The sequence below is a fragment of the Penicillium paradoxum genome, assembly GCF_028828445.1.
Source record: "Penicillium paradoxum strain IBT 22861 chromosome Unknown utg000003l_segment0_segment0, whole genome shotgun sequence".
In the NCBI taxonomy this organism is placed as follows: Eukaryota; Fungi; Ascomycota; class Eurotiomycetes; order Eurotiales; family Aspergillaceae; genus Penicillium; species Penicillium paradoxum.
The window spans coordinates 4,600,969-4,627,357 of record NW_026643181.1 but is presented as its reverse complement, the minus strand read 5'-3'; the positions used below and the strand labels follow the sequence as shown (position 1 = coordinate 4,627,357).

The 26,389-nt window shown below is 49.9% G+C and overlaps 9 protein-coding genes across 9 annotated transcripts; 4 read left to right on the top strand and 5 right to left on the bottom strand.

The window, feature by feature from the left end:
* Window positions 1-1,367: 1,367 nt before the first annotated feature.
* N7457_003551 (Zn(II)2Cys6 transcription factor) lies at window positions 1,368-2,648 on the top strand (the record flags this gene model as incomplete). Its single annotated transcript, XM_057174596.1, has 1 exon — window positions 1,368-2,648. The coding sequence occupies one exon, from the start codon at window positions 1,368-1,370 to the stop codon at window positions 2,646-2,648; it is 1,281 nt and encodes a 426-aa protein (XP_057034747.1).
* A 573-nt stretch (window positions 2,649-3,221) lies between these two features.
* N7457_003550 (putative PP-loop ATPase superfamily protein) lies at window positions 3,222-4,451 on the top strand (the record flags this gene model as incomplete). The annotated part of the gene is made up of 1 exon (XM_057174595.1): window positions 3,222-4,451. One exon carries the CDS (start codon window positions 3,222-3,224, stop codon window positions 4,449-4,451), a length of 1,230 nt encoding a protein of 409 aa, XP_057034746.1.
* A 593-nt stretch (window positions 4,452-5,044) lies between these two features.
* N7457_003549 (LYR motif-containing protein) lies at window positions 5,045-5,401 on the bottom strand (the record flags this gene model as incomplete). The annotated part of the gene is made up of 1 exon (XM_057174594.1): window positions 5,045-5,401. The coding sequence occupies one exon, from the start codon at window positions 5,399-5,401 to the stop codon at window positions 5,045-5,047; it is 357 nt and encodes a 118-aa protein (XP_057034745.1).
* A 602-nt stretch (window positions 5,402-6,003) lies between these two features.
* N7457_003548 (putative Ras guanyl-nucleotide exchange factor RasGEF) lies at window positions 6,004-9,395 on the bottom strand (the record flags this gene model as incomplete). Its single annotated transcript, XM_057174593.1, has 7 exons — window positions 6,004-6,084; window positions 6,139-6,567; window positions 6,626-8,142; window positions 8,355-8,549; window positions 8,611-8,935; window positions 9,033-9,228; window positions 9,358-9,395. The coding sequence occupies 7 exons, from the start codon at window positions 9,393-9,395 to the stop codon at window positions 6,004-6,006; spliced, it is 2,781 nt and encodes a 926-aa protein (XP_057034744.1).
* A 1,395-nt stretch (window positions 9,396-10,790) lies between these two features.
* Window positions 10,791-11,451, bottom strand: N7457_003547 (zinc finger HIT domain-containing protein; the record flags this gene model as incomplete). Its single annotated transcript, XM_057174592.1, has 2 exons — window positions 10,791-11,316; window positions 11,381-11,451. The coding sequence occupies 2 exons, from the start codon at window positions 11,449-11,451 to the stop codon at window positions 10,791-10,793; spliced, it is 597 nt and encodes a 198-aa protein (XP_057034743.1).
* Window positions 11,452-13,082: 1,631 nt separating this feature from the next.
* N7457_003546 (NifU family protein) lies at window positions 13,083-14,184 on the top strand (the record flags this gene model as incomplete). The annotated part of the gene is made up of 3 exons (XM_057174591.1): window positions 13,083-13,367; window positions 13,444-13,977; window positions 14,041-14,184. The coding sequence occupies 3 exons, from the start codon at window positions 13,083-13,085 to the stop codon at window positions 14,182-14,184; spliced, it is 963 nt and encodes a 320-aa protein (XP_057034742.1).
* A 2,905-nt stretch (window positions 14,185-17,089) lies between these two features.
* N7457_003545 (PSP1 family protein) lies at window positions 17,090-19,755 on the top strand (the record flags this gene model as incomplete). Its single annotated transcript, XM_057174590.1, has 3 exons — window positions 17,090-18,503; window positions 18,561-19,188; window positions 19,245-19,755. The coding sequence occupies 3 exons, from the start codon at window positions 17,090-17,092 to the stop codon at window positions 19,753-19,755; spliced, it is 2,553 nt and encodes an 850-aa protein (XP_057034741.1).
* A 2,462-nt stretch (window positions 19,756-22,217) lies between these two features.
* On the bottom strand, window positions 22,218-23,088 carry N7457_003544 (uncharacterized protein; the record flags this gene model as incomplete). Its single annotated transcript, XM_057174589.1, has 2 exons — window positions 22,218-22,659; window positions 22,721-23,088. 2 exons carry the CDS (start codon window positions 23,086-23,088, stop codon window positions 22,218-22,220), a joined length of 810 nt encoding a protein of 269 aa, XP_057034740.1.
* Window positions 23,089-23,454: 366 nt separating this feature from the next.
* Window positions 23,455-24,751, bottom strand: N7457_003543 (zinc-dependent alcohol dehydrogenase family protein; the record flags this gene model as incomplete). Its single annotated transcript, XM_057174588.1, has 5 exons — window positions 23,455-23,648; window positions 23,705-24,163; window positions 24,227-24,443; window positions 24,513-24,581; window positions 24,644-24,751. 5 exons carry the CDS (start codon window positions 24,749-24,751, stop codon window positions 23,455-23,457), a joined length of 1,047 nt encoding a protein of 348 aa, XP_057034739.1.
* Window positions 24,752-26,389: the final 1,638 nt, after the last annotated feature.

The window sequence follows — 26,389 nt, the reverse complement described above, 5'->3', positions numbered from 1 at the left end:
CACCTGGAGCACTGGTACGATGAATCTCTAACCCCTCTTGCTGCGCGATCCTGCGCCGCCATTGGGTGATACATCCTGGTCGCAAATCGGCGCTTAGGAGGAGTCTTGGCCGTTCGTGCTGCTTCATTATGATTTTCTCTCTATCTCTTCGAATAATCAAATCTTCTTGTCATCTGTCTTGCGATTGCATAGTGGAGTTATGATGGAAAAGAATCTCGCGAGTCTGTAGGCTCCTAATGGCATTTTTGGCCCCCGTGGCTTAGTATACTCGCGTGCATTTAATCCTGGTCAAAAAGGCGCGCGAACTCATGATTGCTTGCTCTGCAACCAATTAATCCCATCGACCACGGGGTATCATGTGCCTTTGTTGTTGGCAACCCCTTGGTTTAGACGAAGGTGGTAATTTGGAAATAATTTGGGCTCATGGAGGATCCCATGATACTGTAGAATGCAAGACAGCCGCTTGGATAAATCTTCCAATTGATCCCATTGATTAACGAGTTCTGTGTTTCAGGTTCCCCGTGGTATACATTCTATAAATCTCTATCAAACATACATCTCACTTGACCTTCGTTGACTATCAGTTGGCAAGGCCCAAAGATTCTCGTTCTATATAAGTGGGATTCCCCCAGTTCACTAGGATTTGATAGCATCAAATTGTGCTGTATTAAATCGTTATATCCTACTACATGGGTATATCATATCTTAACTACGTACGGGGGAAACGGAAGGTTAACATTGAGGCCTTTTATACTCTGCCTGCGTGTAAGTTAGAAAGACTAGGGGAAGGACATAGCAAAAACAAGTGAACATTAGGGCCAAGTGGCCTAGGGGCGGCCTTGCAAGGATTAGTTCTGATCTGACTGCTAAAAAAACAAAGCTCCTTTCAGATCATTCATCCTGCGCCCATTTATCTAAGAGCACGACTAGGTAGCACACGATTAGCTAACCCTCTTTCGGGATATTTCCCACTGGCCGCAATTGATCTCTCCACTGTCGTATTTAAGATAGTACCTACAAGGTACTTCTCGAGTATTCCTAGCCGTACGGAGTACCCGAATCTTATCTGGCACCTTCCCGGTCCCCCAATAAGCTATTCGCAGAAAGCCTCGCAGTCAATAACCTCCTTACGAAACAGAAACAGTTGCGGCCAGCGGGAAATATCCCGAAAGAGGCTTAGTCAATAGTGTGCTACCTAGTCGTTCTCTTGAACTAAGACAACCGAAAGAATAAAAATCAAACACGTACCTTGCTATCGAACCAGCGGGGACCTCGCCTTCTGTTCTCACAGTCTCCCTTCTTCCAGTAGAGGAGTTCCCGTGGACTCCAACTGTCCTATCGACTCTATGTTTTCTCCAGCCGACCAAATGCAACTGGAGGATCAAATCCAGAATCAAATTCACCAGGCCTCCGCTAGCACCAGCCGCAGCAAGCCTCGGTCGCGGCCCAGTTTGCGGACTTCGTGCGACTCCTGCTCAGCGACAAAAGTGCGCTGCACCAAAGAACAACCAACTTGTTCTCGCTGTATTAAAAATGGCTTGAAATGCATATATGGCCGGTCGCGCCGAAAGGGCAAACCATCTTCCAGCAACGTCGCCGCTCTGAAACCCCTATCCGCACTGCCTTCTCCGGCTTCACCATCTCAGTCTGTAAAATCACGGATGACGGGTTATCAGACTCACCATTCCAATGCAAATTACAGCTGTAGCTGGTTTACCTCGCCTATGTTTCCGACCACCAATACTGCAAATTCGGATATCGGCAATGTCTTACCAGGTGATTGTGAAAACAGAACACCGCAGAGCTTGACGTCCCAGCATTCAACAGCAGACGAATATGCGACGTCCCATTCACCGATAAATATGGGGCCCATGGAATGCTCCCCACCATCGGATGGTGGGGATTTTGACCCACCTCAGAGAATGGCGGCCCACGGGATCCATGACGATTCTGACGATGAGACCGCAGAGGAGGACGAAGATGAAGACCCGGAAGAAAATAACGAGCTCCCGGACCCGGTCGAAGATGAGAATATACCATGCATTGCTATCGCCTGCAAAACGCTTTATTCGCTATATCATGTCGTGCCCCCCAGTGGTGAGAAAGGCAAAATACCCAGTTCGTCTCAGAGAAATGCATTGTCAAGTGACCTGGTGTTTCGTATGACTCGGTCGGCCACGGCGACGATGTCTCGATTACTAAACTGCACATGCAGTGGCTGTTCGCATGACGTGTCAATGCTGATGCTGCAGAGTGCGGTTCTTTTCAAGATTCTTGCCTGGTATGAAGCTCTATATCAAGGTGATATTAATGACCAAGTCCAACCACCCATGTCTTCATCACAACAAAGCGGTCAAGTCAAGTCAGCCGAGAGCGCGCAGGAATCTGTATATGCCATATCGTTGAACATTGGGGCTTTCAATCTTTCTCGCGCGACGGCAAAGAGGATGAAGGCACAACTTCTACTATGCGAGTTACAGCCTCTAGTCCAGGTGTGCCAGCTTCTAGACAGACGGGTCCAGGCTGCCGACGATCTTCTGGGTGAGAAGAACATGTGTGATGGTTCGAATGCCCGCTTGCTAAGGAAGGTGGGCGAGTTGCAGCAGATATTGACTGAGATATGCACACAAGCACCGTCGTTGGTGTAGAAGATCGACAATACTGAATGTCTGTGTGGATTTTGAAGAACTATCACCATTTGCGGACCCTATTAGAGTAGAAACATACAAAGAACCATGGTGCAAAATCGTTAGACCTGATATATCCACGTACACGGAAGTGTATCTTTACCCGAATCCGACCCATTATCTTTGACAGTATATATCAAGTTCGAATGTTTGACAGAAGAGCCAGTTCACTTTTAACGTACAATATATATGGATAACTAATGATTTGTGCAGCAGAAGCAGTAGTATAACCACACGTCCATTGTAGTCCATCATAACTAATAAAAAAAACGAAGATTTCGATGTTCAGTGACCCGATATTGAAAAACAACAAAAAGACAAAAAATTCCTCTGACCCGGGATCGAACCAGGGACCTCAAGATGATCCGAAGATCTTAAGCAGTTACAGTCTTGCGCTCTTCCAGCTGAGCTATCAGAGGATTGATGGAATGTGACTGAATTTACAGATTTATGAGCAAGCCAACAGCCGAAAAAGAAACCGCGGGGAAAAGAAATTCTTCCCCGCCACCAAGTCACAAGCTTAACCAACCCACCATGGCGCCAACGACGTGTTTCAACTGCAAAGAGGCGCGAGCCGTCATCATCCGACCAAAGAACAGACACAAGCTCTGCCGTGCCTGTTTCATCTCAGTCTTCGAAACCGAAGTCCACGAAACAATCATCGGCACCAACCTCTTCTTCCGCGGCGAGCGAGTCGCAATCGGAGCCAGCGGCGGCAAAGACAGCACCGTACTAGCGGCCGTACTGAAAACCCTCAACGAGCGATATGACTACGGATTGGATCTATGCTTGCTGTCCATCGACGAGGGCATCCGCGGCTATCGCGATGATAGTCTCGAGACCGTGAAGCGCAACGCCGTGCAGTATGAGATGCCCCTCGAGATCCTGGGATATAGCGAGCTTTACGGCTGGACGATGGATCAGGTGGTGGAACAAGTTGGCAAGAAGGGCAACTGCACCTACTGTGGTGTGTTCCGGCGGCAGGCGCTCGATCGAGGCGCTGCCCGCTTGGGAATTCACCACGTTGTCACGGGCCACAATGCAGACGATGTCGCTGAGACTGTCATGATGAATCTGCTGCGTGGTGATTTGCCTCGTCTGTCGCGTGGTACTAGTATCGTGACTAGCTCGGACGCGTCTGATATCAAGCGCAGCAAGCCTTTGAAGTACGCATACGAGAAGGAAATCGTTCTCTACGCCCACCACCGCCAGCTTGACTACTTCACGACTGAATGTATCTACTCGCCCGAGGCATTCCGCGGCAGTGCTCGTACCCTAATCAAGGATCTGGAGAAGATCCGCCCCAGTTCGATCCTCGATATTGTCAAGAGTGGCGAGGACATGGCGGCGCTTGTGCCTGATGAAGTGCGGGGTGTTGGTAAATCGAAGTCTGGCGCGGAGGAGGAATCAACTGGTGGCTGTGGCAGTGGAAATGGCCGAACCAGTGGAGGAGAGATGGCCGCGATGGAGAAGCAGATCGCCGAGAACGACGCGGCTTCGTCGCGCGAGACCGAAATCAAACTCCCGAAGGTTGTGCGCGCGAACCGCGGCCCTGGAAAGGCAGTTAAGGCGCAGACTCTCAAACACTGCGAGCGCTGCAACTATATCTCCAGTCAGCGGATCTGCAAAGCATGTACACTTTTGGACGGTCTGAACCGCAATCGACCCAAGACCGCGATTGAAGTTGGGGTTGGCATGGAGGATGAGGAGAGCAGTTCGACTTTGATGAGACAGATGGAGCGTGCTCAACTCAGTGCTACCTGAAAAAAAAAACGCCATCAGCAAAGCACGTCTCCTCAAAGCACGCCCATTAGCGCCAGAATCTTCGAGATTCTCGGGCTTTCACATCATGATCCTCCCGCTAGACTACCATCACGAGGCGATCACACCCAGTGCTAACTTAGGGATCCAATCTCGGTGCTCCCAGACACTGTGCGGCAATCCACGTGGTTTTCAACGGACAAGAGTCTAGAGCGGGAGGATCTCACTCTTATCCTGATATCCGAGACCTTGAATCCCCCCAAGATACAATTGGAACATCAAACCCAAGGTCCATCCACCCATAGAATTGGATATACATAGAGAAACGTTTCCAAAAAAAGAACAAATATATGCTACTCGGGCAATGCTCTATATCTTTTATACATAAAACCGTAGTATACAAATTCCCAAAATTTCAAAACGCCCATTCCACGGAAAATACATGCTCAGCGACGCCACGCTAGTAGCACAGACAACGGGCTCCATCAGAACCAGAACCCCACAACCGTCTTCCCATCCAGTCCATAGATTCCACAGACCTAACTCGACGCAAAGAAATGCCCCCGGTAAATTCTTCAAACACCCAACTGAAAGATTTACTCCGACTTGCCCTCGGGGGTGTGCAGATCGGGCAAATCGAATCCAACACGTCGGGCAGTGAGACGAATCTTCTCTTCCTCGTCCATGGTCATGCCGGGGTTATAGCGCTCGAGGAGTTCGCAGTAAACGCGCTGGGCGCGGGCATACTGGGCGAACTGGTCTGCTTCTTGGACGCGGAGGGTGCGCTCTTCCTCGGTTTTGGGGATCGAGAAGGCAGATGCGGCGGTTTGTGATGCTGGCACGGAGCGGAAGATGTTTTGGAGGCGTTGGTGTAGTGGGGATGGGGTGGAGGAGCGGCGAGGGAGTTCGCGGAGGAGAGCGCGGTAGGTTGCGCGGGCCTGAACTTGGGACATTTTGGCGGCTTGACAATGGGGTAACGGATTTGGTTTATTTTGGTTTTTGAAACCCTGGTGCAAGTTGATGTGGTGTTTATCTTGAGGCTGCTCGGAGGTTAAGATAGCCGGGATAAAATATTCACGTGATCTGACATGTATGCGACACACGGTACTTGGGAATAGCTTAATGACACGAGAGATTTGATTATTATTGTGATAGATACAGATATGATTGCGATAAATTGGGGGAAAAAAGCAAGTAAATAAAGATGTCAATATATACCGGGGTGGGAATTTGCTATTTGCAAGGCCATCACTACCCGCACTCAGCACGCATATATACAAAATGTCGTAGCGGAGCTTTTCTTTAGATGTATCACCGCTCCAAGCGTCATATCGACCCCCGTGGGGAACGAGTTCATAACGAAAAGTAGACAAAAGACAGCAAGAGTATTTATCAATCATAGAGGGGCATGACGACATGAGAAGGGAGAGAAGGGGGGACTTGGGAAGGTAAACGTGAAAATGGTAGATGGGATGGATGGGTGGGAAATTAGCCCCAATTCGCGGATATGAGTGCGTTCGGATCGCCAGAGGCGTGACTGAGTCGGCGACTAGGGTTAAGAGCGCAACCAGCCGAACTTCTTTCGTCCCTCAGCTCCCGTGGACGGTTCGACTTGCAAGCTCCGAGCATACAGATCCTAGAAAATGTTAGTGAAAAGGGTAAAATGATTCGCTGCACTTGAAGATCTTACCTCTTCGTCTCCGGAGAGCTTCGAATCCAGGATCAGTCGCTCAACATCCTCAAACTTTTGAGCTTGAGGGTGAGGAGTCTTTTGGCTTCGTTGGATGCCGAGAACAACCTCACCCATGACCTCGAATTTCTTCCAATTGATGCGCGATTTATTCTCGCCAACAAACGTCTTGTTTCCTTCTTCGGCGGAAACAAGATCACGACGATGGAGAGGTAGGAATGGAATTCGCTCTGAGAATGAGTTCTCCCAGGCAAGCCGGTAGGCGAAGTGGCTTCGTTGAGTGCCCATGAGAATGACCTGGCGCATGAACTCTTTCTGGACCGGAATAGGAACTAGATCTCGAGTTTGCGTCAAACGCTGGACGGGGGTGCCATTGATGCCGGCGATCACGGCACCCAAGGAATTATAGTTGTTTTGGCGTCGGAGTTTCTGCAAAGAGAAGTTATATTAGTGGGCCGCTGGATAGTAGTTGGATTGGGAGAAATACCCCTGCGATGTTCATGAACTTCTCCATTGCCTTCGCTCGATGCTTCGGCTTGTCACGCAGGAGGATCAGGCTGGCTACAAAGAAGGCTAGATGGTTGAACTGTTTGATCATTCGATTGACATTTGCCAAGCTCTTGATCGTATGCTTGTCGACACCGGACAGGCTGACATGGCGCACAAGATCACGCGGGCGGAATGAGTTGTACATGATCCAGTCAATCCGCGTCAATTCTCGTGCAAATTCCTCATCTGGCGTTTCCATGAAGATCCGCCATTGGAGCTTGCCTAGAGCAGCCTTGTATGTTATTTCAAGATACAAAGCCTCTTTTTGGGCTGCATCGAGGCTCAGCAATGTGAATGTTTGGTTTGTAGTGCTGTTGGGTTTGTCGGTGGTTGACGAGATTGAGAGAGTGCCCGAGAGTCGGGATGTCGAGTCATGCGGGCCGCTGAGATCTAGCGCACTCATACTGTATATTGGGTCTTGCTCTTCTTCGTTATCATAGGTCCCAGTCGCAGTGCCAGTGAAAACCTGCGCTGGAGAGCTCCGGCCCGAGTCATCGAAGAATGTCTCGCCCAAATGGAAATTATCGGCATCGCTGTCACCTCCATAGGCCCAGCCAACGTCATCGTCTTCCGCGTTTGAGTCTAATTGAGATCCGATCTCCTTAGCAGCGAACATGTAGAAATGGCTCTTTTCGAGGGTCGCGACGAAATCAATGATTCGTTTACGTAGCTTAGGGCGTGCGAAATCTCCAGGATACTCCGAAGCCCATTGAGCCATGACGTCGAGCAATCGTAGTTGATCTGCCATACGAGCGAGTTGATCATCATTGCCCATTTCGTTGCGCTCAAATCGACCGATCAAGGCACCCAGGAGGTTTCCAGGGGCAGCAAACTTTCGGTACAGACATAGGAAGGTGGAGCGGAACTTTTGGTCCTGTTTCGACGTTGGCAACGAAATCAAACGATCGACAAGCTCCTCGAAGGATTGGCCGGTCTCTGCGCTGGAGTTGCTCTCGCTGCTCGGCTTTGGTCGCACGACTGCGCCAGGGCTTGTGGGCCGGCTCTGTCCATCATCCATCTCCTCGTCCATGTTCAAGAAGCTGTTGAAAGCGTCCGATCCACCACTGTGCCGCCAGGCAGTATGCAATCGTTGCTGGCGATTATCGTGAGTCGGGGAGATTGGTTCTTGTGCTGACGGCCTGCGGGTGTTTAAACGCGCTCCGGATGGCGGAGTCTGCGGTCGCAGCGGTTGCGAATTACTGCGGGCATAACGGTTGGAACTGTAGGTATCGTGCGCCAGGTTGGAGTTGGCCTGGTCGATGGAGAGACCTTGCTCACCATCCCCGTCAACAATTCGATCGGAGGCCGTTGGTGGGCCGCCAGCGGCTCCGTTCAACACGGCTAAGGGAGTTTCCGAGTTGGCACGAGTGTGGTGCTCGTGGTGTTCGAAAGATCTGGTAGTTGTTCTCGGTGAAACGGCAGGAGTATTAGAATTAATCAACTCCGAGGCGAGATCTGGAGCGCAGATTAGTAGGGGAAACCAAAGGTACGAAATCAGTCTATCCCCTGGGGGAGGACCGTCGATCGGGCATTTGACAGAGTAGCGAACGCTCCTACCGCGACCCACCTGGCCCGCTTCTCACAGGGGGTCAAGGCACACACTTCACCCTCCCCGACAATGCTTTTGTCCGAATATTGAAAGAAAGGAAAAAAAACCCAGTTCTTACCTTGTCGAGTAGAAATGACTCCACGCAGAACTAACGCTATACACATGCGTTGAGATCGCGACGAAGAAAACGATGTCCGATAGATCTCGTATCGCTCGTGGATCGCATCCACTTCAATGTCTTCCGCAGGCTCAGGGTTGACATCGCATTTGCAGGCGACCTGCAAGAACGGCAGATCCGAGGCAGCCAATGAGTCTAAATTCCGGGGTTAGCCCATGACATACAAACAATGCATTTAGCTTAGGACAAAACCTACAAATGAGGTTCGTCGTTAGGGAGAGCCTATCCGGCTTTGTGGCATCGTGTAGAACCAGAACCCCGTCAATGACTGGCCTAGATATGTCGGATCCGGTATGTGGCCAGAGAATCCTCTTGTCCTCATCGAACTGAATCCGGGTCAAGTCGACCTCGAGTAAACGCACTAAATAGACTGTACCGTCCAATGACATCTTCTTCTTGCTCATAGTCGAGATAGGTGGGTGCTTCATATCCAGCGCACATTTGACGAAACTGCTCTTGCCGGCGTTTTCTTCACCTGCCACTGCGATGGTCACTTTGGGAAAACCGCTTCTGGGAACTTCCTATACGAAGAGAAAATACCATCAGCCATTGCTTCCTTATACACTGTAGCCACCGATGCCTCGCAGTCCGGAGACCCTGGATCAATTGTAAACATACCTCGCCTTGCGGACGGGATTGTGTGTTTCTGGCCTCGCCCGCAGTCGACGACCCCTCATCTTCCTCCAACAATGGTTGTCCCATATTCGTCCCTGGTCCTGGCTTCCGCGCGGCGTCAAGTTTCTGGAGACCCCCGCGGGGGCCGAAGATGTTCGAGCCCCCAGGCCTGGTCGTGGTGGAGCTGTAGCGAGCATTGCTAGAGCTTTGTCACTGAGAGCTCTCTCTCGACGAGACTGCTGCGAAATCATGGAAGCGACCGGAGCTTGTGGTCCTGAAGCCATGGGGGATTGAGCAATTCCGGTGTGACAGTGCACACTCTGATTACTGTGTAAGTTCAGAGGATGAACACTGCAGCGCATCCATCGTTGCCTGGGCGGGATAGATCAAGTTCGGTCACAGAGCAGCGAGGCAGCCATCCGTGGACAGGGATCGGAAATCAGAATTGCTGATCAGTCAAGAATGGTTGAAGGTTGGAACCTGTTCGTCCTGATTAGTCCGATCTGCGTTCGGATATTCCAAAGTTTTGGTCTTGGCAGCTCTGAGGGAATCCTCACGGGGAAGAGAACTAACCGATTTCAACAGCAGACAAGGAAAAAGCAAAAAAAGCACAAAAACACTCTAAAAAAGATGGACAGATCACAATTGGGAATTATGAATCAATAGGGTTGAGATCCGTCTTTTGGGGGGGGGAAGCTGGGATTCTCTGGCACGTCATTGGAGGCCCACCAAACCCGCTCGCGATCTTCTTGACTTGCGATAGAAAGGTGAGCTGTCTTCATTCGCTGCTTCTTGATTGCCTTCAGCTAGACTCGACACATGGCAATTCCGATGGGCTGTTCTAAATGAATGGCGCCGCCACTGGGAACCGAGGCTGGGTTTGGGATAGGGATCTCGCTTAGTCGATAGGTCTCACCTAGGGATAATGTGCGTGGATGTGGTTTCTTGTTGCATCTGTAGGATTCGCTGCTTGACTAGAGCTGCATTAGCTGCCCTCACTGCCGTCTCCATCCGCTGAGACTTTTCTCTTTTCGGGGGAAACAAAGCGAGAGACACGGTTTGTTTTTTTTTTTACAGTTGTCCATGCATGGGCATTCTATTCCATACATATTGCTTATGTCTATTTTTCTTCAGATCCCATGTGACTCGCCAGAATCACACAGGCGATCCTGGATTGTCAGTACCTTTGTAGTTTCCTACCTTCCGGTCTCCAGCGTTCTGGGCCGTTGGCATATGCTCCGCTTTATGGGCTTAGGACGCTAAAGGGCCGCTAATCTGCTGAAGGGCTACGGCTTACCTAGGTGCTTACCTAGGAAGGCATACGGAGTACGGAGTGGGTGTAAGTATAGGGTCTTGGCTCACATGGTACCGTTGTACTTCGTACCAGTGGTACCACTGTGATTGTGAGAGTCCTGAGCCCTGAGCGTTGCGCTTTGGTGGACTGATAGAAGGGGGCTATGTAGCAAGAGCCGAGGGATACCGTGCAAAAGAGTAACATCAATGTATATATACAACCAAGCTTGACTTTCATGTGTTGCGTAAGGCTGAATGGCTGAAGCTGTCAAAATCTGACAGCTACTCTATTGTAACAGTCAAGGGTGTACATCGCAGATCAGAGCGCCCCGCCCACCATCTCGATACAATCTGCATGTCTCACTTATACGGACTTAACATTTTAAATGCGGTGTGATCAAAGGTCTAGGTGCCGACTGTCCAACTCGTATTGCGGTTGTTTTTGCCCCAAAAGTGAAGATACGTGACTCAGGCTGAGTCCTGGCCCTGCTTGACAAGCGCCATGAATTGCATGAAGGCTTCAGCGGCCGGCCCGGCCTCTGTTCCTTCATCACAATCCTGTCTCATCTTTCGTACTCTGCCCAACCCGCGGTTGAATCCTTTCTCGGACGTCCACGGGCCGCGGCTGCGAGAAGTGAGCCCTCCACGACCTCGCCCGCGGCCACGTCCACGCCCGCGTGCGGGCGCTGTATATGTTTCCACCCATTCTTCTTCCAGGGTTGACTGGTACATTTCTTGTAGTTGACTGCGCAGTTGTGGATACCGATTGAGAAGCTCTGTCATCTCCGGTGATGCCGCCAACGCCGCAGAACTGACCGCAGGAGGATTGGCTACCGGAAGATTGGCGCCATTTGGCTCTGAGGTTTCCGGATTCTCGAGATCATTTTCAGGAGATGGATCGATATCGGTTGCCGGTGGGATACTCGGTTGCTCATTCGATATCGCCTTCGGAGCACAGTTTATCTTATGCGCTTTGGTGCATGCAAGTGAGCAACTGACATTGTCGCACTTAGCGACTGGTTCCACGTAGAGATAGGGACGGGATTGAAATCAAGTACCTCATTAGCGCACATGTTGGACAGCGATATTTTGAGGGCTCTACAGAGCAAACCTCACAGGAACCAGGCATTGTGTCGGTTTCCGAAATAATCCATGAGCTGCACAGCGATCAAACTTGGTACCTCATTTCTGACTGATCCATGCCTGCCCGAGAATGATGCAGGGTAAGGCCTGGAAGTGAGTTACCCGATCTGCACGGAAAATCAAGAAGCTCGGGGCATCCATTTCTGCCTCAGGCAAAAACTAGCGACAAAATCCATATGTTGTGATCCCAGGACATTTATAAAAAAATTTGGTATAGATTAGTATTAGGCTCTAGAAGTTGCTTTTCTGATTCATATTGAAATATATTGTAAGTAGGTTGCAAAAATCCCATCCATATGGCTATTGTAAGTGCTATCTCATGGTCATCTTCTTTCAGCCCTCATAGTTGATTTCAATATCATCGATCTCTCAAAAGCTACTAGGTCTGTCAGTAGAGCACTAGCACTATGACTCTATGAGATCCGATGGTATATGTATTCTTTTCTAGTAACTTCCCATCTGTAGACCAACGAGAGAAATGAGAGTGAAACCCAAACAGTACCATGAGTCTAAGATACCTTTCATGCCGTCGAGGTTTGGCTAGTTACTGATTTGACGGAGTAATTGAATCTCGGCTGCTCCGATGTATGCTGCACTGAATGAAATAATGCCAAAAGCTCCATTTACTAACAGGATCAATTTTGATAGTAGATAGGGTAGTATTACAATGTCCCGATTTACAGGATATCTGTACTAGTGTGCAAAATTAGTGCAATATAAGCTTGATTGATGCTCTTTCATTCATTTTGTTGATCCTAGGTTGTAGGTAAGAAGATTGTGCTCGCATTTGTCCAGGTAAAGACACGTTTAGGAAACAGCGCCAGTAGGATATGCGTTTAACCCACAGTTATACAAAATGTGGTTGTCATCTTGATTACATCTGCATTCCTAGCATCAATCAAGAGATGTTTACCACTATTTTCCTTTGATTTATTGAAAATATATGAAGCGGTTGTAAAGAAAAATCTGTCTTTCCTTTAAATAACCATGAAAAGTCACCCCGCGGAGGATATCTTCAAGTGAGTTGGTCAGATATACTACTTGACTTTCATTTCATCCCAATCGTTATTGTGGAGGGGCGAATTGCCCCAGTGCATCGCGTAAGAACATGCAGATAATTATACTTAAAACTTTTTAGAGAGTCCTGATTATGAAGGAGTTATCACTCAAATTTATACCGGCTATCTCAAACATAGTTGTATATTGGAAAACTCATACCATGACAACTAGCTGCATAGTAGATCTACTTTGTCAACTGGCAGAATGATAGGAGGCGAGCTAGGATCGAACAGAGGACCTCTCAAAATTCAGTTAAGCTCTCTTTAAACTAAAGAAAAGGAGGTTATTTTTGACCCGGTAGTACATTGAAACAGCATAGGTACATGCTATATCAAGTTTGAGCCTCCGACGCTCGGCACATCCATGAACGCGCCAAGAATTCGAAGTGTAATTGCACAAAACATCTCTTCTCATTGGTCAAGAGCCCAACCACATTTGTCATTCTAGATCACGTGTACTCAAATTGCGTCAGAGCGGCAGCCGGAGAGGCGCCTCGGGTGTTTTCCTATAATTCTTCAGTTGTCAACTATTTTTTTTGTATAGTCCACTTCATTTATAATGTCTTTAAGCACACCATCTACTACAATGTTCCGACGCGCCCTGCTGAGCAGCCGTCTGGCTACCCCCGTTGAATGCTCTGCCCGAACGATCAGACCTGCTTTCGTATCCTACAGAAAAGTCTCCAGTGCAGCTCGACTCCCGACCCTCACAGCATCAGAGACCCGTCGCCGACCAACGGTGCGACCTCACCAGCAGCCTGCTTCACAGGGAGGAGTGAACGGCCTCTCGCCCACAAGCAAGCGCACCATTTTCATCCAGACTGAAAATACTCCCAACCCTGATGTATGTTCTCAGGGCTCAACTATATCTCGCATTGACAAAAGGAAATCACACTGACAATTGATCTTGAATCACATAGGCCTTGAAATTTATTCCCAACCACCGTGTTCTCCCCGAGGACTTCCCCAGCACATTCCTTGAGTACCTCACACCACGATCCACACTTGCACCACCGCACCCATCTCCACTTGCTGCCAAACTGCTTGATGTCGAGGGTGTCACATCCGTGTTCTACGGCACCGATTTTATCACCGTGACAAAAGGCAGTGATGCGGTCTGGGCGCACATCAAACCCGAAGTCTTCAGCATCATCACGCAAGCCGTAACCTCCGGCGAGACGATCGTGACGACCGTTGAGGGTGCCATCGATGGCGAGCAGGAAAGTAGCGAAGACTCGCTCTCCTATAACGAGGATGACGACGAAGTTGTCAGCATGATCAAGGAATTGCTTGAGACTCGAATCCGTCCCGCCATTCAGGAAGACGGTGGTGACATCGAGCTGAAGGGTTTCGAGAATGGTATCGTTATGCTTAAGTTGCGTGGTGCTTGCCGCACTTGTGATTCTAGCACCGTTACTCTGAAGAATGGTATTGAGTCCATGCTCATGCATTATGTATGTGTTGTCCCTTCCCTTGTTTTTTTTGCCTTGGGGCTGCTTACTAACCTGGACTTGCAGATTGAGGAAGTCAAGGGTGTTGAGCAGGTGTTGGATGAGGAGGAGATCATCTCCATGCATGAATTCTCAAAGTTTGAGGAGAAGTTGCGCCAGCAGAAGGGAGCTGCTGCCACTGCCAGTTCGTCCTTGGACAGTGCGCCATAAATTGAGTTTAGGGGCATATATTTTGTACATTAGGGTTTCGAATGGAAATGTCATCAGACTTGACTCCAAACTGTGTTCTCGATTTAACGTGAATATCATGGTAAGGGCCTCGGGAGGCCAAGATCTCCCCCTCAGCCCGTGAGCTTGGCGAGTTCGACAAATTGCGGGGTCTAGGCTGACAACGGTGTCTACGGAGTCCACGGGTACCACGTTCATCGATTAACCCTAGGTACCTAGGTAGGAAAGGGAAGAAGGACAACGTCCTGGCAAATTGGTAGGCGCCTACCAATAAAGCCAGAACACCATTGGGTCATCCATATCCAATGAATTCCTGTCACGGTCTGTTGTGCCATACTCCGGACAAGGAATAAACCCGGTCGGAAGCCCGGAGTGAAGTGTGATTCGTGGCTGGCGATGGTAGTCATAGATGATCTTCATCCCTGGATCCCTATTGACCGGCTTTTTCTTCCTAGGTAGTTCGTTCTCTCGTGTTTCTCATATGGGACACAAGCATACCTACTACTGCACATGTCTATTCCAAATTGAGGGGTTGGAGAGAGGGGACCGAGTCGCCACATCTTCAAGAACATGCTGGTGTAGGGAGCACGGAGTACGGAGTACTACATGACAGTGTGTCACAGTTATTTGGCCAACGGTCCAGGCGCATTGCCAGCCACCCGAGGAGATGTTAGTCGCGTGGAGACCTGGCGCCGTGAGAGGCTAGACCAGGAGGGCCGATGTGGACGAAGCTATCCCCGCAAAATAAGAGGGAGGGAAATTGCAGGATGCTCATTGGGTTTCCGTTGGAGTCTTTGTTATGGGAGGGTCATAAGGGCAAACGCATATCAATCCGGGGTAACTGTCGAGAACAGTCTTTGGTGCCCCGCAAGTGTGCGACCCGAGGGCCGTGCGAGTTATTCCCAAGTATAAGCTGGACGGAGTAGTACTTGGTCGTTTCGTGACTAATAGCCTAGCTCTTACCTATACTGGAAGTACTGCATGTGTGCCAACCACAGTCCCTGATGACCGGCTTGATTCTCCATCCCCGTTCGAGGGGGCGTAGTCTCCGTATCGAGGGCTCGTTAATAGGGCAGAGTCTAGACGGAATTCCGTATCTTTGCTGTACTCCTGTTTCTTCGACGGAGTACGCCATATTTCTTCTATTTCTTCTATTTCACTACCTAGGTAAAATTGGCTCGAATCTCCAGATTCTATAGATATTCTATAGACAAATACCCAGAAAATAATACATAGTAGCAGAAATGAGAAAAGAAATGAAAATCAAACCATAGTGGTCCGTGTCCCTCGACATCGGGGCAACGTTGCCAGATCCGTTCTCAGAAGTTACCCCAGGCTGTTGCGACCGTTCTTTTTTGCGTTCCCCTCATCTCTCACTTCCCCCTCTCTTCTTCACTCTTCACTCTTCATCCAACCTCGCTCTCCAATCTTCGATCGCAAGATGCGCCATCCTTAAGGGGATCAGCCCATCGGCCCCCGGCTTGCTCCACAACGTCATTTGTGCTCACGCTACCAGCTTCGATCGTGAAATCCTCCGAGCGCATTCCATCAGCTCTCATTCGAGATCCGGCATTCAGTTTGAGGTGCACGTTGAGATCTAGAGGGGATCTACCTTTGTTGACCCCACGCGCTTCATTCCTTCCCCGCAAATAGGGCGCCCACTTCTCCAGATTGCTTGACAGCTCGAGCTCCTCCGCCTCCCCTACCCACCTTCGACCACTCGACCCTCATCTGCGCAATTCCCGCCCAGGACTCCCCAATATTCTTGACGAGACCCACGAATTACCGTGCACACCTGGTTTTGAAATAGAAAAAGGACAGAGATAACGGATTAGAACAGTGAGTCGCGCCAACCGTCCCAATCTCCTTGTCTTGAACGCGACTGGGCTGATACGGGTATGAATCTCCAGACACAATTGCGATCACGCGACTACTTTTGATTTTTTGACTACTTTTTTCTTCGGTGATTCTATCGTGCTCGAGAGGCGGGTGGCGATTTTCGTCCGTTTGGCATTTGGGTGTTTCGTCCCATCATTTTTTGTCCCATTGCCTTTCGTCCCATCACTTTCCCCATCTCTTTCATCGACTCTAGCTACCTAGGTATGTACAGCATTGCTCTCGGTCGCCTTCACCGCACACCCAGGAGATTAGCCTTTAATATCGTGCTGTCTGCGGGCATCATATTTCCTTTTCCTTTCCTCCACCTGATATAGGCATTCCCCACTTCCCGTCCCTCTACTTGCACTTCCTCGTCACTCTTCTCATAATTGCACATTGGGCTCTTGGCTTCAGTTACACGCAGTTATCTTTTGGTCCAGAAAGGCTTATTCAATATCCCCACTTCTGGACCCTCTGGCAAGAGGGGCCGCAGATATGCATATCTACACAATCTCCGCTTTTATCTTTGCGGCCCAGTCATGCCACTCACACATATGCCTACATCTTTCCTGCTTCACTATGTATATTCAGGCTTGACATGCATACAGTCACTAACCTCAATATAGCTCTAGTTGAACAGAGCGCATGTGCCCAGTCGCCCATCGTGCTATCGTCTGCGACAACTACATTCAGCGTGTGCAACGAAGACAGTGCCCCGTTGCATATGTTCCATTTTGATTCTTGAAGACAGGAATTCCTCCATACAACATAGCATTATTGTTGCTTAGCAAAGGCTGCATAGGTTAGTGAAGCCCTTCTGTTCGCTCCATGTTTTTGGGCTTTTACTCGATCAGACAACCCCGCTCTGGTTGTGTTGCTTCCACTGGGTGTCAAGTGGCGCTCATGGTGACACGGTGTGCAAGGAAGCAGGGAATGACCGTGTTTGTCATACATATTAAATCAAGAGTCTATACTAACATTGCAACAGTGTCTCTCACCATTACAAGCTATGGCAGCACCATCCAACAGATCCATCCCGATGGCCACATCATCCACTCCTCCCGCCGCTCCTCCTGCCGCGGCAACTGCGTCGGTTATCCTTGAAAAGACCCACCCAGGAGTACGCCGTTCGACTCCGGACTCGGATGCACTGGCTTCTTCTGACGACGATGGAGACCATGGAGACCAGGCTCATAATATCATACCTCAGACTACCAGACCGCCAGTTCGTCGCACTTCGTGGTTGAATGAAGTGCCGTTTTCTGCTCAGCGCAAACATTCGCTTCCTGGAGGCCATCTCTCTTCAGCCCCGTCCAACCCTACTAGCCCCGCTAGTGACCAGACACAATGGGGAAATACTGCAAGCCCAGGCCTCGCTGGGTCTCTCGGTTGGAACCAGCCCGCAGGAACCACATTTCCCTGGGGTGCAGGCACGGGAATCTGGAATACCGAATCACGCAAAGAACCACCTCCTCGCTTGGCAGAATTGGTACCCTCTCCAACAATGACTAACCCGACTTTTCCGGGCGCCAACATCCAAGATGAGATGTTGAGCCCCATTACCCGAACAATCTCTGGTGAATCGGCTATCCCGTTCTCTATCCCGCTACAACCAACCCCAAAAACATATCGCTCTCAGTCATACTCAGTTGGTCAGACGGACCCTGAGGCCCTCGGCCTTGTTCCTAGCAAGTCTAATGCTGCTCTCGCCGCTGGGGGGCAATATCCCAGCAGTCGTTCTCGCGGTCCAGGTCAAATGTCTGCGGTTCAGCCTCGCGCTTCGCGTCCCAGTATGCTCGGCGAATTAGGACATGATCCTGCCATGCTTGGTCGGGTTCGTGAAGATGAGGATGGCGATGAAAGCCTCAACGGATCGGAAAGCGATCTCAGTTACACAATGAGCCAAGCTCGAAGGATTGAGCAGCTGGCGCGCGAGAACGCATTCTTACGACAAGCAGCTGCGGCAGGTCAGATGGATGGCAGATTCCGTGAACGGGCTGGCTCATCCACATCCATCAGCGGGGGTGTTAACACACTGCATCGTATTCGAGGTGGTGTTCCAGAGGAAGATCTAGCTGGCGAGGATCTAGGAGAATTGCGCGACATTACTGGATACAATAACCTGCGTGGCAGTGCTCGCCGCCGCTTCTCTGAACATTTGGCAAATCCGGAGCAGCCTTTCTCGTCTTTCACTGCCCCATTGGAGAACCGTGCTCTGGATAATGTTCGCAAGGCTCATTGGCAAACGTCTCTCGGCTTCGGTGGCATTCCCGAAATGCCCCAAAGCCGTCGTCACTCTTTCGCTGATATTCCGATGCGTCATGGCTCAATCAGTTCTATTGACTCGCATGCGGCGGCTACTCCTCGCGCAAATATGAGAGACCGCGATGACGGCTATGGTGGACCCCCGGACTATCCTAACCGTGAGTCTATTTCCTTGTTCCCTTCCATTAACACTCGGGTGCTAAGATCTTCTGTAGAGTCTTATTACTCCCGGGAGCAAACCTTGCGCGGAGATGGCTCTTCGGGCATTCCGTCTTCTCTTAGCCAATATGCGATGCCGAGTGCATACGGTCGTCAACCGCCCGCCTTGTCCCATGCTCACCAGAATCAGCTGCTCTACATCGTCGCCTTCAAATGTAGCCGTGCAGATGTCTTCTACATTCAAGAAGATACGGGACTCCAGGTCAAAAATGGTGATCTAGTTATTGTGGAAGCTGATCGAGGCACGGATCTGGGGACCGTCATTCATGCAAACATCTCCCTCCAACAGGCACGAGAATTGAAGCAGCATTATGCCGAAGAACATTACAGGACCCTGATGCTTTTTTCTCGCCACGGTCAAACAGAGCCATCGAACCTTTCCAACCCCAACACGGGCTTGAACACTCGAAGTGCCACAGGTGGCATGGGCCCCCACGGCCCGCACAGTGTGCAAGAACCCACCACTGATATCAAACCCAAGCTCATCAAGCGACTTGCGCAGCAACATGAAGTCCTAACTTTGCACGATAAGGAAGGAAACGAAGCCAAAGCCAAGCGTGTGTGTCAGCAGAAAGTGGTCGAGCATCGGCTGAATATGGAAATTCTCGATGCCGAATTCCAAATGTGAGTTTACCTGATGTCGAACGCTATTTACGATGGCTGTGCTAATAGATTTACAGGGACTGGAAGAAGCTGACGTTCTACTACTTTGCTGATTCATACATCAACTTCAACTCGCTGGTGACCGATCTGTTCAAAATCTACAAGACTCGTATTTGGATGTCCGCTATCAATCCGGCCTCTTTCGTCACACCCCCAACTCCTGGACTGCCAGGTTCTGGTACTATGCCGAACCCACTTTATGGACAGGAGCCAAGCCATCGACACCACTTTGAGAACAGAAGCTATGGTGGCCCAAGAGATGCTTCTGATGCAGGTCGTGAGATGCCGAATCCCGTGGGCATGCTTCGCACAGCTTATGGCGACTCCTACCAAACACACTCTCACTCATCTCACCATTCGGAAGGATCACACTCGGATATCTTCAGTCACCAGGTGCCATCTAGCTTTGGTACGGCCGATTCGTTTGATTATCCTGGTAGCCTCAGCTCCAACGGATCTTCTTCCCGCATGCACGCAGCGCAAGGCGAATGGCTCAACCGGTTCCAGGGCCTATCGTTGAACTCCTAATTGATACTTTCTTCAACCTCATCTCCTAATGTGCTCCCAACCTCGACTTTACCCTACTCTGTACAATTTGTTATTCCCCCACTGACCTATGCTCGTGCTGTTACCACTTTTACATCTTCTGGGATTTTTCCTTGCGATGAAAGAGACTCATTATGAACCTAGACTTGACCAGCCTCGTTTTTATTGTCTCTTTTGCTCAGATATCGTCACTTTGATTATCTTGTCTTTTATCGCTTTCTGACTTTTTCGCTCAAAGACCGTGTTTTTTTCGTTGAACCAGAGATATGAGTTGCATCTTTTCTCTTCTGCTCACATGTGTCTGGTCAATTTTCCCTTTTTCTTTTACGTGTGTCCCGCAATTCTTCTCGTCCTCTCGTCCATGTCCGAGGCTCTGAGGGACTTTGTCTTTTGTATTACTGTTGTTAGAATTCATACCCAAGGCTACCGTTCCAGACTGCTTTACTGGGAACTCCCCACTCTGTCATTACAGCCCTTTTCTCTTTCCCTCGGGTTAGATCGGTTATCGGGGCATCAGATCATGTATCTCCAAACATGTGTGTCCTGCGTTTTGTTGTGAATCGAATTTTCTTTTGTTCTTGACGAAATGTGTTCCCCCCCGCCCACCCCCATCCCCCCGCATGTCTTCCCCTTTTCTCTTTCATGATTTCCTTCTTAGGCTATACAAATTGTACTCAGACCGGGAAGGTCTGAGAGGGGGTTCGCAGAAGAGAGCATAAAATGGGATCTGCGAAGCCCTGCAGAATGAGGTTTGTTATATACTCGTCTTATACTTGGCAATTTTTGCTTTAGGTTGTCAAAATTGAAAGACGAACAATTTGATAGAGGAATAGACCGGTATTAAGGAGAGCTTTGATCTAGGCTATGATGGGTTTATAGATGGCTTTTTTAGGATAGATAGCCCTATATAGAAGGGTTATTAGGTTGAGTATCAACGCTATGTTTTTCGCTATTATATGATCTTACGCTATGCGATATTCAAGATTGCAGATGATGAAGCAGAAAGTGATGATCACCACACTATATGTGTCCAATGAACCAATCTCCCTGAGTCGATGATATCGAAGGGTCGTTTGTCCCGTGAGCTAGCCCTGGCCGTGTGATTATAAAAAGGATCCCCCATCGTAATTTCCCCCATCATCTACAACTCTCACTTCTCCAGCTTGGGGAGCATCCACTCCCATCCACTCCCATTCATTCCCCAAGCTGAGCAGTGAGGAAATTTACCCTAAAGCCCTTGATTCAGTCATGATTTTCATCTCTTCCTCTCAGGCCGAACCCGGTTAGACGAGGGTGACGAAACAGCTATGGAGTGTTGAAATGCCGTTGTCTACCCTCAACAGGTGATACCCCATTCCTATACATTGAAGACTGCCATTAACACTCAGTACCTAGGCAACCTATACACCGGGACTTAGCCGAGCCACTTAGATATGCCATTGAAAAAACGCCGACCTGTCACAGGGTGACCTGCGTCCACTTCCACGGCTATCTCTATAGCCTTGCTGAGCGAGATTTACCTCGACATCTGGAATTGGCTAGAGCTTTCTCTGGAACGAGATCGAGAAACAACCCCCCTTCGCAGACGTGCTCTTGGTCAACTCGGATACGGACCATACCTGTCTCGTGTGAGCCTCGTGTATCGAGACCCGAGTGAGAAACTGGTCATCTTCTCGGGATTGGCGAGAGCATATAGGAGAGAGATCTACATACTTTTATCTTATATGGAAGTCCGCCGAATCAGGGTCTGTTGAGCCAGACCGTGCAGAGTGAAGCAATGCCCTTCACTTTCAATGGTGTCAACAATGCCATCCTTTCATCACATTGACCCTCGTACACTGTTTACCGTAACATACCTGCAAATATGCTTTTGCTACGATATCCGCTACACCTGGTTTCACACTTCACTCAACTGATCGGTGTTCGCTCCGATATTATCGGATTCTTTTATTTTGCTCTATAGGTCGAGATATGTCTCGTTCTCTCAAACAGACGGTTCTCATTAATGGCTGCATGGTAAGATGGGAGGTTGGGTCAAATAGCTCAGTCTTGGATCGATGATAGGGATTGAGCTTGGAGAAGTTGGAAAGCTGTGACTTTTCCCTTCTCCTTCTCATTTCGTTTGGTTGTGCTTGCCTGGATTCTTCAGGAGGGGGACTTTCAGCCCGTCATAATAGCACATCGCGGTGCGTTGTCCTAGCCAAGGTCCCTTTTCTAGTTCGATGGGGAATTCAATCTCATTCTCGCCTTGCTTTTATTTCACTTCCACCCTCTCGATGAGATTTCCCCATTCTCTGTAGTCACAAGGAAAGCCAGGACGAGAATCTTCAGACTGGGGAGCGTAGCCAAGTTCTCCACACTGGGACCTGTAATGCCCTGCATGTGTTCCATTGTCCTTCAACACACGCTGTTGATATCAAGGAAAAAGAAGAAAGAAACCCACCTCAAGCCCACTTATCATGTTTCCCGCTAACCTTCACATCCAACAAAACCTCATGGAAATTCCCCTCCTTTCTCCCCTTCCTCAACCGCCTCACCTCCTCATCACTCAAACTCCGCCCAACAACCCCCTCTAGCTCCTTCTTACTGATCTTCTCATAAGCCTTGCTCTCCTTCGTCGCCCGCAACTTCGGCTTAAACCGCGCCTGCATGCGCACGCGCACCGTCGTCTCAAACGAAATCGCACTCGCATCCCCGCGAATCTCAACCCCCCCAGCCGCCTTGCTATTCTCTTTCACGCAGAGGAAAAGCTCCGCATCCCCACCATGCGTTTGCAACGAGAACGTCCCCGAGACTTCAGGCGAGGGAATAACAAGGAACGATTCGTAGTGGCCGACAGCGGAAGCGGTCGCAGAGAAGATACCATGTGAATCGGAAGAAAGATATCTGGAAAAAAAACGCCCTATTAACAGACATCCTTTTCTCAGCAAAACGCAATATAACTCACTTCCCATGATGGCCCTTGAAACTGAACGACTCCGTCCCCACAACCCGCGACGCAACCCAGACCTGGCGCACGTCGTGCGGCTCCGCGGTGCCCGGATCGCCTGAGACGAGGTTCTCGAGTTTGCTGGCGAAGACTTTTCCGATCGCGTCGCTTGCGACGCAGGTTGGGTCGTCGGAGGGGAGGACTAGGATTACTGGGCCGGCGATGTCGCTTGGTGAGTCGGCGGAGACCCAGCTTTGGTCGTCGGGGTTGTCTTCGGGTTCTGGGTCGGTGGTTTTGCGGGATTTCGGGGTTGGGGCGTCGGTGTCTGCGGTGCGGATTTTGCGTTTTTTGGGCTTGTCGCCTTTGAATGTGAGGGGTTTGACCATTTTGGCGTGGGTGTTGGGGATTGGAGATTGGAGCTTTGGAGCTGGCGGGTGGAGTTTGGGTGCTGGTCGGGCGGTGGAATTAGGGGATTGCGGTGGCTGTTATGGGTAAGGTGTGCGATGGATAGTGTAATTGAGTAGAGTGTTATTTAGGGACAGTAAGAGGTTCTTTCTATTTGTTTTATTATTATCTTATATAGCAGGGACCTTGGTCTACGTAGTGTGTCAAACAGGTCCCCAAGGTCCTCGAGTATAACTTCTCTCGACTGCGCCCGACGTCAGTTCCAAAAGGGTCAATTCTATTAATCCTCTATGAAACCAATCTTGGAAAATCTCATAAATCACATAAATCATGATACCATCCCGCGTCTAGTCGAAGGTGATGGCAGCCTTGATGGCAGTCTTGTTGCGCATCGCCTCAAGACACTCCTCCCACTGCTCGATCTTGTACACCTTGTTCACAATGCCATCGACCTTGACCTTTCCAGAGTCGAGGTAGTCAACCGCAGCAGGGAATTTGTAAGTCTCGGAGAAACTGCCGAGGATGGTGATCTCATCACCGACTATAATACGAATCAGCCAAAGGACTACTTAAGAGACAAGAAAGAAAAGAACTCACAGATCTTCGCCGGCGACCACGAGACACGGACGTCGTTCGAGTACACGCCGTACACGACGAGCTTTCCACCGCGACGAACGTAGTTAATCGAGTCCTCAAGGATCTTCTGGCTACCAGTGGCCTCGACGACAATATCAAACCCGTAGGGGTTCTCGGCCTTGAGAGCATCGAACTGAGCCTGGGGACTCGAGCGGGATAGCTCAATGTACTTATCACCGGCGCCGAGCTTCTGTGCCAAATCCATCTTCAGACCCTGGGGAGCAACGACAACGACATTGCAACCGCCATTCTGGCGAAGCATCTGAGCCAGCACGAGGCCCGTAGGACCGGCACCGAAGATCAGCACCGAAGAACCCATCTTCGGGGCGATCTTGTCCAGACCGTGGGCGGCGCAGGAGGCGGGCTCGAGGAGAGTGGCGTCCACGTCGGAAAGGTTCTTGATCTTGAAGACTCGGCCGGCTGGGTAGAGAAGCCTGAATCAGTATGGGAGAGGTGGGAAGATCTAATGCATCATTCACTTACCTGGGTAAGCGCAGTACTCGGCGAAACCACCGTTCATCGTGACACCGTGGGCTTCGAAGTGTTCACAGAACAACTCGTCACCGCGGCGGCAGTAGAAGCAGGTTCCGCATAGCTCGGAGTTGTCGGCGACGACTCGCTCGCCGATCTGGAAGTCTTTGACCTTGGGCCCCATGGCGGCGACTACGCCGACGGTCTCGTGGCCGGGGATGAGAGGGAACTATGGATCAGGTCAGCACGTCAAGGCGCCATGGATGCTTGAAAGATCGCGGGATATGTGCCGGCATACCTTGGCAATGAATTCACCATCGTGAATGTGCAAGTCAGTACCGCAGACACCGCAGGCCTTGACCTTGATCTATTCATTGGGGAGTCTGGTCAGTCATCCACCCTGCTGTGACTACATTGACAGCTTCATACCAAGACATCGTTCTCACGGATTTCAGGCACCGGGACCTCAACGATGCTATGCTTCTTAGGCTCTGAGTACTGCAGAGCCTTCATGGTCTTGGGGATAGAGGGGGCCATGGTGGATGGATGGACACTGTGAGTAACCGAGAAAGAGGGGGAACAAAAAGGTGAACAGATACCCAAGATCTTTGGAATGGGAAAAAGGAGGAACTATGAGAAGGACATATAAATACCTTCACAAAAGAGGGGAAGCGTAGGGTCCAAACGCCTCTAAACGCCCATCTGCGATGCCCAGACGCCTCCATGAAGATGAAGTATAACAGCCTACGCTTTCGCTCTACACGTCCATGTGGGTCACGATCGCCATTTTGACAGACTCCACTGTTATGGGAGATCGTCTATAATTCTACTCTGTGGTTTCTTCACTTCTTTCTCCTGGACTGCGATGGTATTTGCGCCAAGTGAAGTTCTGGGGGAACCCCGCGCTGCCTGCAGGGATTCATCACAGGCCTCAACAGCTCTGGATCTGGTATAGATCTCGATGCATGGAGGGGTTGTTATTCAACGGCCGTGATTCACAAAGACATGATTTCAGATCCCTCCATCGCTATATGCCACGAATTGCTTCACTATATGTACACCCTAGATCCCAACACCAAGTACGGAGTACGGAGTATCTGAAGCCCGTCCTCCATACTCCGGACAGACGCCCAGGAATCCCAAATCCCATCCCAAACCAGAACCCCGCGACAGAAGCCAAATGTCTGCCCAACAGCCGACCTCGTAAAGCGCGAAAGCAAAGCGCCAAAAACAGCCCCAAGCCGACTCACCGCTTCCCCCCGCGACACCCGCCTTGAGCACAATCACATCACGCCTCACAGTCAATAGCTTCATTTCGAATCCAGTATGAGAGCCATCAACTGAGGCGCACGATTCGATGCATCGAGACACCATGAGCTGGACACGTCTTGACCGCTGCGGGACGGAATCAGCCCCTCATCCTGCACACTGTTCCGGCGAATTGTGCTCGTCTTCGATCGGGTGTTGTGTCTCGAGGGGATTGGAGGTGCATATGCGTCACACATATGCAGCCTCTTGTTTTGGGTGGTCTTGGATGGAGTTGGGGGAGGGCTTGTGGCTATTCTCCGGTTCGGCTGTAGGGACTTATGACAGCTTGGGATTGCCAATGACGAGGTGGGGGGTTTGTGATTGGTTGTCTGTGGTTATCTGGAGTATCTTGGGATTCTTTGTTGTGAAGGGGACTGGCTTTCGTGCATCAATCACAAGTGGACTATGGCTCAAGTAGGACTGGATTGTCGAGCCTTTGATGTCTCAAACATGGCGAAGAGCTTGTTTTAGGGTATCGGTATAAATCAGGACTATAAGGTTTAACTAATTCTGCTCACTTTCGTGGGAATTTCTCTATAATTCGTGGATGATTTGAAGCTATACTGCCCATACGTTTTCAACGAGAATCGCAAAATAGCACCTTTCAGGTTAATCTGTCTACAAGTAGCGAATAAGAACCGTAATCCGTACCCCATGTCATTCAAAGGTCTTTACATATTTATCTAAAAACATACAATCTTCACCCAGCAAAGGGCAGAAATGCTTTGTCTTAAATGCCGTTAATTCCGGAAATACTTATAGTTAAACAGTCCAGGTCTGCATTCAATCCATAGCCACAAACCCAATCAATCTAAACTGTCGAATTATTTAGGTCGTTTGACTGCCCATAAGCTACTGCAAAGTATA